An 18,827-nucleotide genomic window follows, 5' to 3' on the forward strand; every position below is an offset into this window, starting at 1 on the left:
AAGAATGAATCTAGCATCTTTTTATTTTTACAAAGAAAACACAGTATAGCTTTAACAGGCTGTGCTCTTGAGTCAGACACGGGATTATAGTCTAGCCCTGACAGTGAATTGTCACTAAACCTATCTGCTTCAAATAAGCTACTTGCTTTTTAAGTTTTGGCAGTTATAAGGATGTTTAAAACGTGTGACCTTTTATTTGCAAATAAATGATGGCCATGGCAGCCAAATATAAGTCCCTGAAATGCTAGTTCAGTCTGAGTTTCAATCATTTTGCTGCTTGGACAGAATTCAGTTTGTGCTCTTCACTAAAGTACAAGAAAATCTGCATGTGCTGCTGTAGGTAAGAGTTAGGATGGCATTCCACGTTAATAAATGTCTTTGACTTGGGAAAATGTTTGGTGTTTAGCTAGTGGGCAAACCCAGAGTTTGCACTACCAACACAGAGAATTTGGTTGAGTGAAACTGTATATGCCCTACCAATAATTTGTTTAGGGTGGGTGTGTTCACTTAATTCACTGTTCCATTATTTTGATAAGATGCTTGTAGATCACAGCCAACAGTTTTTCTGTAAAATACTCATTTGCCTATGAAGAGATGCGTTGAGGGCTGACAGAAAATCAATTACACTGGCAAATATGAGGAGTGTACAAAATACTTGAAGGTAAGACAGGCTTGTTCATGGGATTTGCCACAGTGCTTCCAGAATCAAGGTGTAGTGTACAAAATTGTGATGCTTTATCTTCCTGGTTTTGCAAGGGAAGAGAAGACTCCTGTATTTCTCATGAACATGTATAGGTAATAGGATATTTGCCTAGTAAGCCACCAGTCAGAAACCAAAATTGTTTATGCCTTTTTTGTTTTAACCTTTGGTCATTTTGAAATTATATTTTTAATTACTTGCCTAGAAACCTGGGTTTTTCTTTCAGAAGTGAAATAAGAAACACATTGCAATATAAGCTCAAAATGTTAGTAAAGCGTAAGGAAGATTATGCTATAGATCTGTACCAAAAAAAAAAGTTACGATGCACTTTGAAAAGTTGTACTGAAGTTCATTTTGAATTACATGCCTCAGGATGAACAACTTGACCTTATTTTCAGACACCACGGCTTTTGGAAATGTATTCTTTCCTTATTTTCCTTTATGTATAGGAATCAGCTTAAAATTAAAGATGAGCTTAAAATTTCTAATTTTTATTATGATCACAGGAGGCAGACATTAAAAATTACATGCAGTTATTTTTATTTCAGTAATATTTTCATCATGCTGTATTTCAGAGGTTCTTTTAACGAACTTTGATTTTCAGAAAAGTGGACTGTTAAGATCAAAGAATCATAGAACCATAAAACAGTTTGGCTTGGAAGGGACCTTCAAAGGTCATCTAGTCCAACCCCCTGCAATGAGCAGGGACATCTTCAACCAGGTCTGGTGGCTCAGAGCCCTGTCCAGCCTGGCCTGGAATGTCTCCAGGGATGAGGCATCCACCACCTCTCAGGGCAACCTGGGCCAGTGTTTCACCACCCTCATTGTAAAAATTTTCTTCCTCATGTCCAGCCTGAATCTCCTGTCCTTTAGTTTAAAATCATTACACCTGTCCTATCACTACAGGTGCTGCTAAAAGTCTGTCCCTGTCTTTCTTATAGCCCCCTTTTAAGTACTGAAAGGCCACAATAAGGTCTCCCTGGAGCTTTCTCTTCTCCAGGCTGAACAACCCCAACTCTCTCAGCCTGTCCTCATAGGGGAGGTGTTCCAGCCCTTTGATCATCTTGGTGGCCTCCTCTGGCCCCTCTCCAACAGGTCCATGTCTTTCCTGCACTGAGGGCTCCAGAGCTGCATGCAGGACTCCAGGTGGGGTCTCACCAGAGCAGAGCAGAGGGCAGAATCACCTCCCTTGACCTGCTGGCCACGCTGCTTTTGATGCAGTCCAGGATACAGTTGGCTTTCTGGGCTGCAAGCTCATGTTGCTAGTTCATGTCCAGTTTTCCATCCACCAGTACTCTCAAGTCCTTCTTGGCAGGGCTGGTACTTTATAAAGATGTATAAAGATGCTTCCTACTTTGTAAATCTGATATGCTGAATTTCCTATAGCAAACAAATTTTCATTTGTAGTGTTGAAGCATCTCTAACAATATGATTACTTTGTTAACTTCAGTCTTTGTATTGCTGATCTATGTTACTTTCTTATCAACAAATTAACTCTATTTTTGATTCTAAATAACTGAAATTGGAGCACAAAACATTTAAGTACATTCTCCCAGTGAGAAACAAAACCTGTTCTGTGGTAACACAATATAGAATTTTCTGCAGTAAAATCACTTTCAGTAAGTAAGCTTTAAAAACAAAAACCAAAATATCTTTTCCTGTGTAATGCTCATGCCTAGCATTTTGATTCTTGTTTTAGCTGCTAGAAATTTAAAAAAAAACTTTCTGCTGTCTTTCTTGACCATGGATTGAAGCCACAGATTTGATTGCTTCGAGTTTGCTTTGCAGCTGCTTTATTGCTGTCAGAACCATATCTGAACCACGCAGTGTGGTGTTTGAATTACATGTGTCTGTTTAAGGGTATGCTAACACAGCACATTTCTGTCAAAACTGCATATGGCACTATAGTTGCATTGTATTTCTAAATTTCCAGACTTGAGTTAAAATTGTAGTGTTTATTTTATGAAATACTCTAATTTCTTCTGGTCACTAAAATTATAGCTTGGCCCTTGAGCTTAAATCACTGTAGAAGTGGACTGGATTTTACCAGCACAGTCCCTCAGCCCACCCAACACCTCTGCCTGGACCTAGAGCCTCCTACTCACCAGCTGGTACAGCCTCGAGTTTGCTGGTGAGTTACACGTGCGCACAACCACTTTGGGCAAGGTACAGGTGCTCAGCCCCTGCCAACAGCCAGCACTACATTGACTGTTACCCACAGTCCTGCTCCAGCCACCTACACTGAGCCCTTCACCTCTGTAGCTGGTTTTTTTTTTTTTGATATGCACGTTTCTCCTACCCCAGTGGCTGGTGGCCAAGAGCCTTCCCTGCCCAACAGGAATCCCACTCACTTTCGTAGCTCACACCACAGGCCTGGGACACCCAGTCCCCTCATCTGACTCCAGTTATTGGCACCAAATCCATCACGCTGTGCCCGAGTAGCTAGTACTTAGTGCTTGCAGCACTGGCAGTATCTTTGCACATGGGATAGAGACTGGAATTATGCAGAGTTAAGAAAGGATTTAGTAAAATGATAGGACAGACTGCAGCGACTATGTGCTGAGCTCAGTCACACCAGTGACCAACATCAGTTTACATGCAACCATCCCCTTTTACACTCCTTTCTGTCTGTCCCCCATCTTTGTTTCTCTCTGAATCCTCTCCCTTGCACATTCCCTTAGGCAGCTGGCACAGTCTCGCTGACCCCCCCTTGCATCCTGCACCTTGAGGTTTGCATCCTGTTCAGTTGCAAAGTCTCTGCCTGCAGTTTCTTGATAGCCCTTCAGTTATTGTGATTGACTGGATTTGTTTCTGGTTATTGTGTGCATTAACACTAATTGGTCAGGTTTTATGTCTGAGTGTCTCCCTCCTTTTCCTTATCAAGGTGGCAAGGTGCTTAGCTAGATAATCTTACTGAAAGAAAGAATTCTTACACTCCACATATCCTTAGCAATTAGTGTGACTGACCAGGTTTGTTCCCATCACAACCTCCCTTACCATGTTAGTCAGGTTTGACTCTGTGAGTTCTTGTTTGTGACTCTTTTGATCAGATACCCTCAAAGGAGCAGATACTCTCCTTCCACATGCCCTTATGGTATGGAATAGTAACTGCAGGAAATCGCTTTCATGAGGGGGAAGCTATAACAGGAGTATCCAGTTAATACAAGTATTGTATGTCTTGGTATAAACTGGAAGTATTTTCTTTGAAATAAAGGAATACTGTGAAATTAGTGGCTTATTGCTCACATGCAGTTGCTTTGGCTGTATCTTTGGGACAGTTTTCATGTTTGCACTTGCTGCTTAGACTTACATGATCTATGGAATCCTGAGATGTGTAGTATGTATTAAGCAAAAAACAAAATACCCCGGAAATAGTACTACATAATTTTCATAGAGATGTGGACAAGGAAAGAGAATGTTTTACGAATGCAAGTAGTCTGTTACCACATAACTCATGTAATCGATATCAGCCGTATTGATGGACTTCCAGGAAGTAAGATTGTACTAAGTACTAATAATTCTTGTATACTGAGACTGGATAATAGAACAGTCTTTTTATGCAGGAAGGTTAGACAGCAATTGGTTTATAGACTGAAAGAGTTCAAGCAGGACCTAAATGCTTTCCAGGAGCAGAAGGGATTTTTATTGATTACAGAAAGAATTCCCGTCATGAGGACTGCAGAAATAGAAAAGGCATTTTATGTGGCAGTTCAATGATGTTTTCATATGATGATATTGGCTAATACGAAGAGTACTTCAATGCCTAGTATATCATCAGAATTTTAAGAATTTGAAACAACTGTTTAACTTCAGAATAGGAAAATATTTTGCATCTCTATACCATGAATGGACAATACTGTAGGGTTAGCATTTGTGGTGAAATGTGTATAGCCAGGAGAAGATGTTAGCTATGAAGCTATAATATGTACTTCATGCACTGGGTTTTTAAATGACTCATCATGGAAAGTTAGCAGATAGAATCTCTTTAAAATACTGCACTTGGACATTAAATAGTTCTACCTGAAATATCTGGACAATTTTTATTTCAAAAGAAATACTAAAGTAATCTGTTCAATTGTATGAACCAGTGGTGTGGAAAGTCAATCTAAAGCTAAAAGTTTTCTTAATTACTGGTATTATATGTATTCATTAAAATAGCCGTGGACTTTGTACTTTTGCAGGATAAGTATAACCTAATGGGGTTTGTTGGGTTTTTTTGGAAAAAGTTGGAAATCTCGAAGTCAAGTTTAAGGTTGAAGCTTGCTTTGTGAATGTTTAGACTCTTATCTGTGAAGAGGCATGGTAGAAGTGCTGCTGTTTTTATGAACAGCACCATTTGAATGGACTTGAATTTGATAAGAGTTAAGCATCCTTTCTATGTAATCCAGACATATATAAGTATCTGTATGTTTATGGTGCATATGTTGAGTACATGGATTCTTTTGACCTGCACAATTATAATACCAATTTCCTGAGATTGCTAAAGGTTAACTGGAGGTTGGTCTTGGCTGAATCCTTTACTGTGAAACAAAATTGATTTTGTTCAGTATAATTGTTAATGAAAATAGAAATAATTTACCTTTTTTTCCTTCCCTAGGTATGTGTTCTTCTTGGATCCATGCAACATTGATCTAGTACATCAGAGGATCAAGTCTATTGCGTTGTGTGTATCAGCTTGTCCAAGGAAAGAACTAAAAACTCTGGCTGATATTCAGAAATTTGCAGAAACTAATGGTATGTGAAAAGCATGTCTGTTTTTGTCTGTGTACCAGATATTTTCATAGGATTTAAAAAAAGATTTGTGCATTAGTTGAACTAAAAATGAAATATGTTTTAAGAAATATCAATAGAAATAATGTGATACTTTTATTAAGCTAAAACTTGTCTAAATCTTACATCATTAATATGCTTCTATCATGTCTTGGACAGTTTTGAAGGCTCGTTCTTAAAACAGGAGTACATGGTGTAGCAAGAGTTTGAAGGAATGTCTGACTACAGGGTATGTTCTCAACCCCTCTGGAGTTCTGGCAATTGTCCTGACGTTGCTGCCGAACAGTAATGCTGTTGAGATGTCCTCATGTATGTGGGGTTAGTGAGAGCAATGCTGCTATTGAATAGTGCTTGCTGCACAAAGTATGGCTGTGGATTTGAAAATATTTTTGCTTTCATTCAGTGCTACAGTGCAGTTTTGTTTTCTTACACATTTTTAAAGAAGTATATAGGAAACTAACCCTATTAACAAATGAAATATTGTACCCTGTGTCCCCTAAGACCAGTGCTTTTTCTCTGTAGTGATAATACTCATATTACTAGCTCAGTTCATATTGTAACACTGTATGGAATAAAATGCATGAGAGGTAACCAATTTTTGGACCTTCCAAAAGCAAGTAAAAAAACCCCTTAATTTGAGGAAATTTCAGTGGTTTTCAGCTATTCAAGTGGGAGCGTTTTGTTCTAAACTTTCCTACTTAATCTTTTAAAATGCTGTTGTAAGATGTCTTTTCAATGTACTTGGCTAATGATGTGTCAGTTTGGGTGACCGAGTTCAAAGCAGTGAAACTGATTACTCTTCATAGGAGGAAATTAATTGTTGGTTTCTGTGCTGGCACAGATTGTGCGAGTACTTGAGTACTTGTTGTTTGAAAGCAGAGCGAGTTGAAGTGGCCCTAGGACACCGTTAGTGCCCGTGGGCCTGACGCTGCACTGTGCCTGCACACTTGGGTGTCTGACAGCCCAAACGGGGAGCTGAGCTGCCGTGTGGTGTCACAGCACGCGTGGAGCTGCGGGAGCGGCTGTGCCAGCACAGTGCGGCGGTTGGTCTGAGAACAGGAGCTTCCTCATGGGACGTGTGCGCTGCTGTCAAGTACAAGCCCGCCGGGAAGCCAGCCAATATCTACAGTTTTACTCTTTACCCCTTGTCTGAACACGTTCTTTTTCTTAACTAATGCAGGCCAGTTGTTGGTGTGAATTCAAGGTCATTAGTAGTGAAGTTTAAGTACCTCTTGAAATAATGAAACACATCCATGCCTTGTTTTACCACAAACATTGCTTCTGTAAGTCAAGTCTCTTATTAGCTGTGTCTGAAATATGTTCAGTATAGCCATCTCTTAAAGGACACCAAAACCCACTCTTCCTAAAATATGCTATGCTGTGTCCTCATGATTCTCCAGTATAACTGTACCTCCCCCAATGTTTTACATTTTGAAACCTAAAGATAAAAGATATATTTTTCAAGTTAATATCACAGGCAATTGTTTTAGTTTACAGAAGCTGGGTCAAAAGTATGAAATATGGTGTTACAGCAGAACAAAATCATTAATTAGTTCAATTCCTAATTTTCCTTATATGACATTTGGCTTATCAAGAACATGTCCGAATCACAGTTGAGAGAAATATTGTCATCCTCTTGGTTATGTTTGTGCTTAAATGCTCACCAACCTGTGCAGGCTCCAAAAAGTGATGGTTTGCAGCAAATGAACAGCTTAAGTAGTTATCACCTTAAGTGTTGCATATGTATAGTGAAAGTTCAAGCATCATTCAGTCTTGCAATAGAGCAAGAACAGTGACTTAGTACCAAAACTATAGTATTCAGTAAATAGAATCATTTTTCTCAGAGCCACTTTGTAACTATGATAGTGGGTTTAAATTAATTATTACTAGGATTATGTTTGGCACTTTGTTTCAAGTTACCATAGACTCCACTGTAAAAAGGATAATAAGAAAATCAGAGGAGTTTGAACACTACTGCACAGAGCTTAATTGCAATTTCTATGTTTGTGATGATATCTAGTTAGAATGTAGAGTTCGGCTGTCTAGTTCTGGAGAAGGAGGTCAAGACATACGTGTTTGGTTTCTTGTAATAGTTAATGCTGAATTTTGCCAGGCTTGCAGCTTCTAACACAATAAGAAAACCACCTCAGTGTTTTAAATATATGGGCAGAGGATGCAGTCAACTCCTGATTTTGCTCTGCTGAGCCTTTCTGAAAGCTTTAACCCTTCCTGCAACCTGAAAATAGCAATTGTGCTGGAAATAGGCTCTCTATGGGTTGTCGCATGTGCATTTGAAGAGTTAGCCATTTTCACCTGGCTTACATGTCATCCCTGAAATCACCTAACTTGTCCATGCACCTTGGAATGATTTCATAAATGACTGTTTAAGAATCCTTCCATCCCAAAGAAATCATCTGTTGTGCCTCAGCCCATCGAGAGGTGGTATGGTAAGTTCAAATAAGGAGTTGTTTTATCTAAACATCTTTTATCAAAAGGTGTAACATAGTAAAACATACTACAACATCTTTATGTTGATTAATGATTTTATCAATACCAGGTATGATCTTCCAGCTAGCTTAGCAGTTCTGATATCTTTCCCAAAGTGAGACAGGCACTTGACTGCCTTTACACAGCATGACAGAAGTGCAGACCCCTAAGGTTCAGAGCAATTATAGCAGACCTATTGCGCAGTAGAGCTTGTGTTTTTCTGTAAGCAAGACTATAAATAAGTGTTTAGGGCAGGGAAAATGCTTGCTTGAGGCTTGAAGATAATTTCATTACAAAGCAGCCTTTTGGCTTCCTGAGTCGGTAATGATGCACTTGCTATTCTGCTGTAATTTGGGAAAATGAGCTGATCTGGTGAATAACACTACACTATTTCAGGACAGTAACTTCACTCCCACCCCCACTCTGTTTGCTCTTCCACAATCAGGTCCTGCACTTGTGGTACCTTCCTATCTGGGAAGTTCATCCCTCACAAAGCTTGGCTGATTTTAGGAAAACAAGAAAGTGCGCGCCTTTAATCTGTTCAGAATACGTGACACCCAGAATACTGGGAACCAGTTGGGACCTTTTACAAGAGGAGGAAGAAGGGAAGGAAAAAGCTGAGCCATTGACCCCTCAGATCTTCATACTGTGCAAAGGTGCAAGGTATAAAATCCAGCAATGCTCTGGAGCAATGCCTGGAGGTGATGCAGAAAGGGGCAGTGTTGGCTGAGAACATGTTCTAATGCTGTTCTCCCACAGCCATGCTGATACTTGCGTTCGTAGAGCTATGAATTGGACACAACTGAGATTATTGTTTATCATGAACTGGCTGCTGCTGGTCTCCCAAGGATTTTCTCCCCCAGCGGAACACCTCAGGCAGGGAGTACTTGGGATTCAATGGTTGTTTTGGTACTGGCACTTAAAAAATTATGTATTTTGAGTAATGTGACTGAAAGCTGTTTTTTCCAGAAAGCTGATTGATGCTTCAAAACTCAGTGTCCATGAAATATTGCAGTGCTGTTTTCAAGGACTTGCCAAAGCATTTTGAAATATCCCTGAAGATTCAATTCGTATCTGACTGTGCCAAATTAATAATGAAATGTCATTATTATTACAAAGGAACAATAAACAGGTGACCATAATTTCTGTCATGTTTAATTCAGTGTTAACTATACTGACTGGTCATTGTGGGAACTAATATTTCTATCTGTTGTGTAAATGACTGCATGCAGATTTAGGAACTTAAAGTGAAATTTCTGTTTTACAACATGTTGGCAGGCAACTCAGTTGCCAGAATTCTGTAGCTAGGCCAAGCTAGTTGAGGTCTGGGTGGACTTAGAGCCAGAAGTAAAGCTACATTAAGTCTGCTATGGGGAGTGACCAGAAAGAAATCAATAAAGGAAATCAGTCTGGCCAAGACAGAGCAGGTCATCTTTCTGAGTGATGGGAAAGAACAACAAAACCAATTTTTCTTTTGTCTGAAGATAATGACATCTTCATCTGCAGTTATCAAAGTATGTCTTTGCAGCTACCGTTGGTACTTAGCTTAGAAACAGCAGTTATATTGCTTGCTGCCGGCTTCCAGCATTTTTATTTTCCTATCCCACGCACACTGTTTGTTTGTAGTGAAAGTGTGCTGGTAAAAACTTAATCCTTTGCTTGTGATTTTACTGAAGCCTGTTGTACCATATTAGGTTTGAGCATCTTATGGATAAAGAGATTCTGCATCATCAGGTCTTTGAGAGCCTGAGCATGTTAATTTTGTGTGTCACTTTTTGAATGACTCAAAAGTACAGTGTGATTGGTTTTGAGATATGGAGTCATCCACTGCCCCTCTGCCTTGTTGCCAGAACTGCCTGTTAGGGTTGTCTTGTGTTGGAAATGTATCCTCTAGTCAAAATGAAACCATTTTCACAACAGAAAGTAGCTGCATGTGGAGTCCTCTGGGAATATTGTGTTGTGTTATTGATTATGTTAATAAACCATTTGGAAAGGAGGACGAACACTGAAGTAATAAATCTTGCTGCAGCTACTAAATTATTTAGAATTAAATGAAAAAAATCTGATCTCAATTTCAGTGGAATAAAATGTTGAATGGAAAGGAATGCCTGCAGAACAAAGGGGTTGGAAAAAACTATTGTTATGCATTTAGTGTTTTACTTTGAAATGGTTATTGCCACTTGACAAAGAGATTGTGAAGCTAGTGAGGATAGTGAGAGGATTAGGTAGAGGAGACAGCGTTGACCGAAAGTGTAATGTCTATTAATTTTGAAGAGAAAAAAATAGGGACTGTATTTTGTGTAAACTCATGCTCTGTTGGTATCATAAAAGCTGTGTTCTGGCCCTTCCTTAGCAAAGTGTTTTCTTAACTTTTTTAATATTCATACACACACATATATTCTCAGCATGTGTACACAGAAGGGAAACAAGGGAAACAAAAGGATGATCACAAGAAAAGACCAATGAATCTTCTACCTGGAAAAAAGAAAACTATCAGGAAGAGTAAGGTCATTAAAAGCAGGAATAACTTAGAGAAGGTTAAAAAGATGTTATTCCTTGATCTCATAACCTGAGTAATATGAAACTAGAGGTCAAAAATTAAATAACGAGGCATCAAAGAGCCAGATCTTTTTTCATACAAGTTATGGTTAAGTTATGAAACTTACTGCCATGAGGATATTTTTTATATCAAAAGATAAACTGTTAGAATAACAGTGTGTGGATATTTAATAGGTGGTTAGTACTCAGGGATATCCTTGGGCTATATGTGGTGGAGAGATAAAGATACAGTAGGGGAAACATCTGCTACTGGATTAGATGGATTTTTTTTATTTGATTCCAGAATAGCTTATTTTATTTAGCACTGGAAGAAATATGAGTGGAGGAATGGGTAATAGTCTGGGCTTTTTAATTACAACTCAAAATGCATGTATATGAATTCTGACTCTTTTTTTTTTCTTTTTTTTTTTTTTTAACATGTGGTTAGTTGTAGCAGCAACTGTGCTTAGCTATGTCCGTGGTTCTCTTTGTGGTCTTCAATTCTGGAGACTTTTAAAGATCTAAGTGCTGGGGTTGTGTTGTTATTTTTCTTGGGACATTCTTGCAGGCACTGGAGAATACTTACTTTTGCTTCAGTCCCACATTTATTTATAAAAGCAAGCTGTAATTTCTCCTGCCCTCTGATGCTCACTCTTTTAAAGAAGTGATGGTATGTCTCTCTGCAACAACTAGAAGTTTAGAGGTATACAATCCTTACTTTCCTTCCTTGGAAACACACACTGTTCTTCTGGAAGGCGGCAGTGGATAGATCTAGAGAATGAAGCTTGTTTTCTTCACTAAGAACAAACCTGTCACATTAATCTGAGAAGTCCTGACTGCAAAGTGGTCTGCCCTGTATCTTTTTGCTCATCTCAAGGCATCAGTATTTTTCTAGGCTCTACTAGGGCCCAGAAAACAGGTTTAGGTGTTAAGGTTCAGCTCTATCCTTGTTTGGCCACCTTCTGTTTCCACACCATTTGCAAAAGTCATAGCTGCAACGTTTAGATATGTTTGTTCAGTCCTCTGCTCCCATATTATCTGCTGCTTCAGACCATATTCAAATCAAAGGCTAAGAAGTGGAGATCTTGTTTTCTCACTCATTTCCACCTCTGCTAATTTGTGCACAGATAAATGCTACTTTATTCTTAAGTGAAGCATCAAATGTGAACTTGTCTGCTTCTGGAATGTTTTTGTTGTTCTAAAAACCCATAGAGAAATAGGAATTTTATACAAGCCTAAACTTTATCTGTTCTTAGTGCTTGTATTCTGACTAGAGTTACTTCCTAATAGTTGTAGATGGGGTATAATTACAGTTATCAGACCTAGCAGACAAAGAATGAAGAAAGTCTGGTCAGCATCAGGGTATTTCCTTTCATGATGGCCTGAACATTTTTCCACTCAGCAAGAGTTCATGAAGAGATGGTCTTGTTGTTGCTCCCCATAGACATGCTTGTTCTGAGGTCATGCAGCACTGTGCTCTGTTATCAATGGATGGTAACTTGCCACATTCTGTGGAAGTTTTGCTTGGTATGCTACCTTACTGTGGTTTTTGCCTGTGGAATTTGCAGCAGAATTCCCTACAGAATCATGAGCCAGTGTCTTGAGCTTCCACTTTTCTATTCCATGTTACTAGTCCATAATATGCTAAGATAATATGCAATTATTGGTAGTGTACCAAGTTGTCTCATTGCATGAAGCTTTGGACCGGTAATGTGGTTCAGATTAACAGTTTAGAGCTGATAGTGTTCAAGAGAGAGATTTGGGGCAAACTCTGAAGTGAGAAAAGTATAAAAGTGTGAAGAATTTCATCCTTGCGAGAGTCTGGTATCCTTGTCCTTCCTAAATACCAGTGAACTCCACCTTTGTCAATATCCAGCTGGCAATACCTCTAGCTTGTATTGTGTGGGTTGATCAAGCATAGTAATCTATGAGTCATGTATTCACAATGTTAGCTATGTTTTAATTGGTGACACTCGTAAAACACCTGGAACCCAGAAGGAATTAGCACTGGGTTGAATGTTTAGAGGCCAGTAGTTGTGATGTAAACAGTCTCATTCCTGCTAACATTTCTGTACATTTCTGTATCTGTGATTACCTGGAGTTTGATTCCTGTGTTACAGGATTTATGTTACTGATGGACTAATAAGATGTTGCTTGAGAAGGTAAAATGCTTTAAATGGAATAAGATGTTGAGTTTTTTAACTACAATATCTGCTTCATCATGTGGTCTTTTAGAAGACAGTTATGTCACATACATGCACAATACATGCAGACTATCAGTCAGACTTAAAATGGTGAGACCACACATGGAAGGTCATATAAACTAACAAAACCGTGGTTTCTAGTCCCTCAGGCTGTGCTTTGCCACATGCCTGTGAAAAGGGGTATGTGGAGCTGCTTGGAGCCATGCCTCACTTAAGCAGATCATACTACCAAGCTCCAAAGGTGTCTGTTCTGCTCCCAGTAATGAAGCTGTCCCAGGTATCTCTGCATAGTTCTGTGTTTTTCTGCGTAAATCCTTGACTCTGTATATGAATCCATGTTTTTAGATCTGAAAGTCCTTGTTTTAGTTCCTGCTAACAGTGTTGATAGATGGGTAGGCACTACTCAGCAGCTCACAACAGGATCCAGAACCCCTGGTGTGCTTTCCACCACTGTCATTCAGGCAGGATTAATGTCAGTGGTTTCCTCTGTGATCTGGTCCTCTTAGCAGATGACTTAGGAAGTCTTCCATTTCTCTCACTGTAAACTTTGATATTGATGCCAATGTAGCAGGGGGTTTGTGTGTTTGTTTACAACACAGCAAATACAGGAAGAAAAGCTGTACTGGAGCACTAGTCTCTACAGATAGTTTCATCTAACCACCTCAGGTTAGTATGGAACTTCCTATTTACTGTACTGCTGTGGAAAGCAGGGGGTTATGTCATCTTGTTCTGTGTGCTGTGTCTGAGCACACAAGACATTTAATAATTTGCCTCCTCAGTTAGAAGGAATCTTCGAAGTAAGAGTTTGAACCCCCATCTTTGTCCTGGCTTTCTACAGCATCTTTACATAATTTGTGCTAAATGCAACTGTTTTTAGGAATACCACAGATAATGACTATGCAGCTCCTTACTAATCCAAGTCTAGCCAAAACAGAAGGAAATCTTTTAAACAAAATGGTGACTTTTGTTCCCAAAGCTAGGTTAAGGTTGAAGGGGAGGTTTTTCTTTTGATGTACTTTGCTTCAGTCATGGCCTCCAAATACGCCAGTGGCTGGAGCAACTCTGTTCATGGAAAGAGACCATGGAACAGGAGATGTGTTTTGTCTCTAAGATAACACTTTGTAGGTGAAAGCACCACATACAGCACTGTGGGACCAGTAAACTCTGTGCTCACCAGTAGCCTGGTGTCGTGGTTTGATCGTGAGGAGACAGTAAAAAAACTGCGGCAGATGTATTTTCCTTAACCCTCTTCCCCCTTCCTCCTTCCCCCCTCCCTCGTCCCCCTTTTCACTAAGGACAGGCGATTTTGAGAGGAAATGAAAAGAAGGACAGAGAGAAGAAAGTTGGAAAATTTGAAAACATTTTACTAATGCTACTAAATCAACATAGAGAAAAATAACACAGAACAAATATTATAGAACCAGTCTTGCAATTCCCAGCAGCTGCTCCGGCAGGACCCTGCAGCCAACCGGAACTAGATTCAGTCTGTCACGAGGCCTCAGCGTGCAGGGACAGCCACGAGGCCTCAGCTTGCAGGGACGGCAGAAAAGCAGCAGAGAGTGAAGCGAAGCAGCAGAAGACCCAGCAGAAGAGAGACTCCTGGTCTCCACCTTTTAAATCCAGGAAGTCATGAATGGGATGGAATACTCCAATTGGTCACTTCATTGTCACCTGACTCAGACCACCTCCTCTCGTTGCTCCCCCCAATGACCCAGGACACCTGGCAATGGTTGTTCTGCATAGTTTAGAAATATTTAAGGTTACATGTTGGGATCTCAAATCCAATCCCTGTAGTACAGTTTGATGTCATTCGCCTGATGTTTTTTCCAGAAGAAATACATGCATTGCTGTGGGAAGCAAAAGATGTATTACTTTAATGATTATTTTAGTCTGTTCTCTGAATTCCACCCATAATGTTTTTCAAACATTTATGAGTGATAGTAAGTTAAGAATAATAGTAGTGTCTTTGGTAAATGAATTTTCTCAGCAAGGTAGATGATTCAAATTCTTCTTTAAACTTTTGCAGGCCTTGCAAACTCAGCAACAATAATAAGACTGACTAAGACAGTCTCTACTAAGACAGTCTCTACTAACCCAGAATAACTAGTATGGGGTAGAAGGTTTGGCAAAGCATTCCATTCTTCCCACTATCACCTTACAAAATTAAAACTTTTATTTATTGATGCACAGGGACTGTTTCGTTGAGAAAATCAGTTAAAGCTTGGTGTAAAGTGACATTACTCAAGCACATGTTTGGGTTGTAAAACTCTCCCACACAGTGTTAGAGAATTTAGAAAGTTTTCAAAATAGAAATAAATGTTTATGGGAGTAGTAGAAATTTATTCTACCTAATTATATAAGACAAAAGGAGAAATAAATCTCATGAGCATTGGAACTGCTAGTTTCATTAGATGCAGGATGGTTAATGTCCTTTACATGATAAGCTCCATGAAAATATTTTTCTGCGTGTCTGGGAATCTAAAGAAAGACACTATGTGAGGTAGACAGCAGAAGGGAAGAGATCCAAAGGAGCCCCAGGAGCAGTTCCCAGGTAAGAGATGACAGTGGTAGCCAGAGTCATCCACTGCTCCATTGCATGACAGGAGGGAATATGCCATGGGATTCCAGAGGGGTGTGGCGAGGTGTCTCAGGTTTCCTCCAGCGTCAGGGTTTTGTTGGGTTACCCTGGTCTACAAGTCCTACTTGAATGGCTTGTGACCTGTGTGCAGATCAGGATGTGGCATTTGGTTTTGCCTGGCTTACATTTGTGATCCAGACAGAAAGTCTTCTGATACACATTTGTGCAAAGAGCCTTGAGCCTCCTTGCCTGGCCATAGCAAGGCCTACCCTTTTTCCTTTTCTTGCCTGAGCTGCTAAAGTCACAAGGAACCACAGATCAGCTGTGTCCCTTAGGCTTATTTAGATGTGGGGTCCTCTGACTAAAATACTTAAACTGTGGATCAACACTGGTAGTGTTGAATGGCAAAATTACGAAGCTGGGACTGAACATTCAGTATTATCAATCTGTATACAGTTGTCCACTTACAGCCCTTCCCACTTCTTCCTGTAGAACTTCTTATTCCTGTCATAGAGCCATAGAATAGAATTGTAGAATCATTTTGGTTGGAAAAGACCTTAAAGATCTTAAGAGTCCAACTGTTAACCTAACACTGCCAAGTCCACCTCTAAACCGTGTCCCTAAGATCCTAATTTATGCGTCTTTCAAACACCTCCAGGGATGGTGATTCCACCACTTCCCTGGGAAGCCTGTTCCAATGCCTGACAATCCTTTCCATGAAGAATTTTTTCCTAATATCCAATCTGAACCTCCCCTGGTGCAACATGAGGCCATTTCTTCTTGTCCTATCACTTGTTACTTGGGAGAAGAGACCAACACCCTCCATGCTACAACCTCCTTTCAGGTAGTTGTAAAGAGCAATAAGGTTTCCCCTCAGCCTCCTTTTCTCCAGGGTAAACAGCCCCAGTTCCCTCAGCCGCTCCTCATCGGACCTGTGTTCCAGACCCTTCACCAGCTTCACTGCCCTCCTCTGAACTCTCTCCAGCACCTGAGTGTCTTTCCTGTGGTAAGGGGCCCAAAACTGAACACAGGATTTGAGGCTGGGCCTCACCAGTGCCCAATACAGTGGGATGATCACTCCTCTAGTCCTGGTGGCCAGACTATTTCTGATAAAAGCCAGGATGCTGTTGGCCTTCTTGGCCACCTGGGCACACTGCTGGCTCATGTTCAGCCAGCTGTTGACCATCTGTATAACTTAGCTTTTGGTCTATATCCAAAGCAAAATAAAATAAATGTAAAATAAATGTAAATATCTGCAATCTTCTTTTTCCTTCTGCTTTTAACTGCCTGGAATAGCCTGCTCAGCTGCTCTCTTGTCTTCTCTTTCAGTCTGTAAACAGAAGATGTCTGTTCACAGAGGTAGTAGCAATGTGGCAATGGTAAACAAGATTTCTACAAATGATACTCTACAATTTTTACAAATAATACTTCTGTTTGGTGTCATGCAGACCAAAATAAGGCTATTTGTAAAAAGTCTTGGTTTAATTTGTGTAAAAGTGTGTATGTATTATCCAGGTCCAGTTTGTAGAACTCTCTGCTACAAAGTATTCTGAATATGAGACTTCTATAATGGAAAGTATTGAATATTTATAGGAATGATCAAAATGTCCTTAGTTTATAATGTGGGAAAAGAGGACAGTAAAGGCGATGTATCCAGACCACTTGCACTGGATGTTTAGCAATCTGTTAGCAAACAAGCTTGCGAAGAAAGTTATCTTTGGATAGGCAGCTTACACTGTTGGAGGCTTTGTTACCTTTTCGTCCAGTCTCTGAGAGACTGCTGCTACAATCTGATTTGGCTCTTGCTCTGTTTCTAGAAGCATTGGCTCAGATGTTCAGTGTCTTGATTATAGACAAATGAAAAGAGATCTGTCTAGGTAATGTACTTCCATTAGGCATGCGTTAGGTACTAAGGAAACTTTTAATTATGTTTGAGTTTTGTTGTAGGCAGCTTGATCTTTATTGTACTGTACTAGTTTGTTTATGGAGAGAGTTCAGCTTCTGTAAAAGTTTTGGGCATCTAATGCAGAGCTTGTGTTATTTTTCAGCCAACTTTCAAACTTCAGCAGTTCAGTTCCCTTCTTCCTCTCCCTGAACTCTATAGATCAGCTATACTTTGAAAACACACAAAAAACCCCTGAAACAAAACAACAACAACAAAACCACAAACACTTGACTGTTTTCATTCTATAATGAATGTTGTCTTATGCAATATTCATGCACTAAAAATGGTCAAGAAAAAGCATAGTGGAGTAGCAAGGGATGGTGTCTTCAAAGCGCTTTGTGTTCTTCTCTTTTACACTGTATTGTGAATTAATTAGCTTTTTCCACTTGAATACAAAAATGTTGGAAGCCCCAAAGCTAGATGGAGAGTCCTTCTGTTACACTGAAACCCGCATTGGGCTTGATTCACCATTCCATTACAGGAGGAACTGTAGGATAACTTCACGGAAATAACACCAAAGAGCTGTAGAATCAGGACCTATATCAGTTTTAACACCATTTGCAAAGAATAGGAATATTTTATTTTAATTTTTTTCTCATCTTTTTTTTTTCCTCTCAACAGGATCCACTCTGTGTAGCTATGAACTACAGCCATCAGAATACACTACAGACCCAAGGGCCGCCAAGTTATGTCCTAAATATCCTGTTCCAGAGAGGTAATATTAGCATCTTCTCTGATTGGGGGTGCAGAGAGCAGATATTTGTTTCGCTTCTGACAGTTCTTCAGAAAATGTGCAGCACAGATTTATTCTGTCTTACAGGCAGATGTTTTAGTGTATTATTGCCACAAGTTTTTAAAGAATTGTGAAAGCAGCTCTTAAAGAAAATCCCAAACTATCCGTGCATGTTGTTATTGAGAGTATTGAGCTGGTATCTTCAAATTCTCCTCTGTCTCACATAATTGACACTGTGATGAGGATCAGCTGTTTTACTGCCTTTCACCATATAGCCAACTGACTGTCAGCAGTGTAGATCAGTGACAATTATAGAGCACTTTGGATCTTTGGGAGGAAAAAGGATTTATTGACATGCAGCTCTCTGCAGTGTTCACTTCTTAAACTTTGTCTCAGCCAGTCAAATTTGGCAAATTGCTTCATTTTTTATTCTTTCAGTCTCAAAATCACCAATATGGTCATAGTCAAGTACCAAAAAGAGGGCTGTATAGTCATAGAATGGTTTGGGTTGGAAGGGACATTCAAAAGTCATCTAGTCCAACCCCCTGCAGTGAGCAAGGACATCCTCACCCAGATCTGGTGGCTCAGAGCCTCATCCAGCCTGGCCTTGAATGTCTCCAGGGATGGAGCATCCACTACCTCTCTGGGCAACCTGGGCCAGTGTTTCACCACCCTCATTGTAAAAAATTTTCTTCCTCATGTCCAGCCTGAATTTCCCCTCCTTTAGTTTAAACCTGTTGCCCCTTGTTCTATTGCAACAGGTCCTTCTAAAATTCTGTCCCCATCTTTCTTATAGCCCCCTTTTAGGTACTGAAAGGCCACAGTAAGGTCTCCCTCAAGCCTTATCTTCTCCAGGCTGAACAACCCCAACT

At 39.9% G+C, this 18,827-nt stretch overlaps 1 protein-coding gene across 2 annotated transcripts in view; it reads left to right on the forward strand.

The window, feature by feature from the left end:
* The window catches only part of SLC44A1 (solute carrier family 44 member 1), a 74,058-nt gene that overhangs the window by 24,582 nt on the left and 30,649 nt on the right, over nt 1-18,827 (forward strand). For both annotated transcript variants that reach the window (XM_065656231.1, XM_065656232.1), the window contains exons 4-5: nt 5,298-5,434; nt 17,844-17,937. In XM_065656231.1, the coding sequence (XP_065512303.1) occupies nt 5,298-5,434; nt 17,844-17,937 (231 nt within the window). The remainder of the gene's footprint in view (nt 1-5,297; nt 5,435-17,843; nt 17,938-18,827) is intronic.

The sequence above is a fragment of the Caloenas nicobarica genome, chromosome Z (genome assembly GCF_036013445.1).
Source record: "Caloenas nicobarica isolate bCalNic1 chromosome Z, bCalNic1.hap1, whole genome shotgun sequence".
In the NCBI taxonomy this organism is placed as follows: Eukaryota; Metazoa; Chordata; class Aves; order Columbiformes; family Columbidae; genus Caloenas; species Caloenas nicobarica.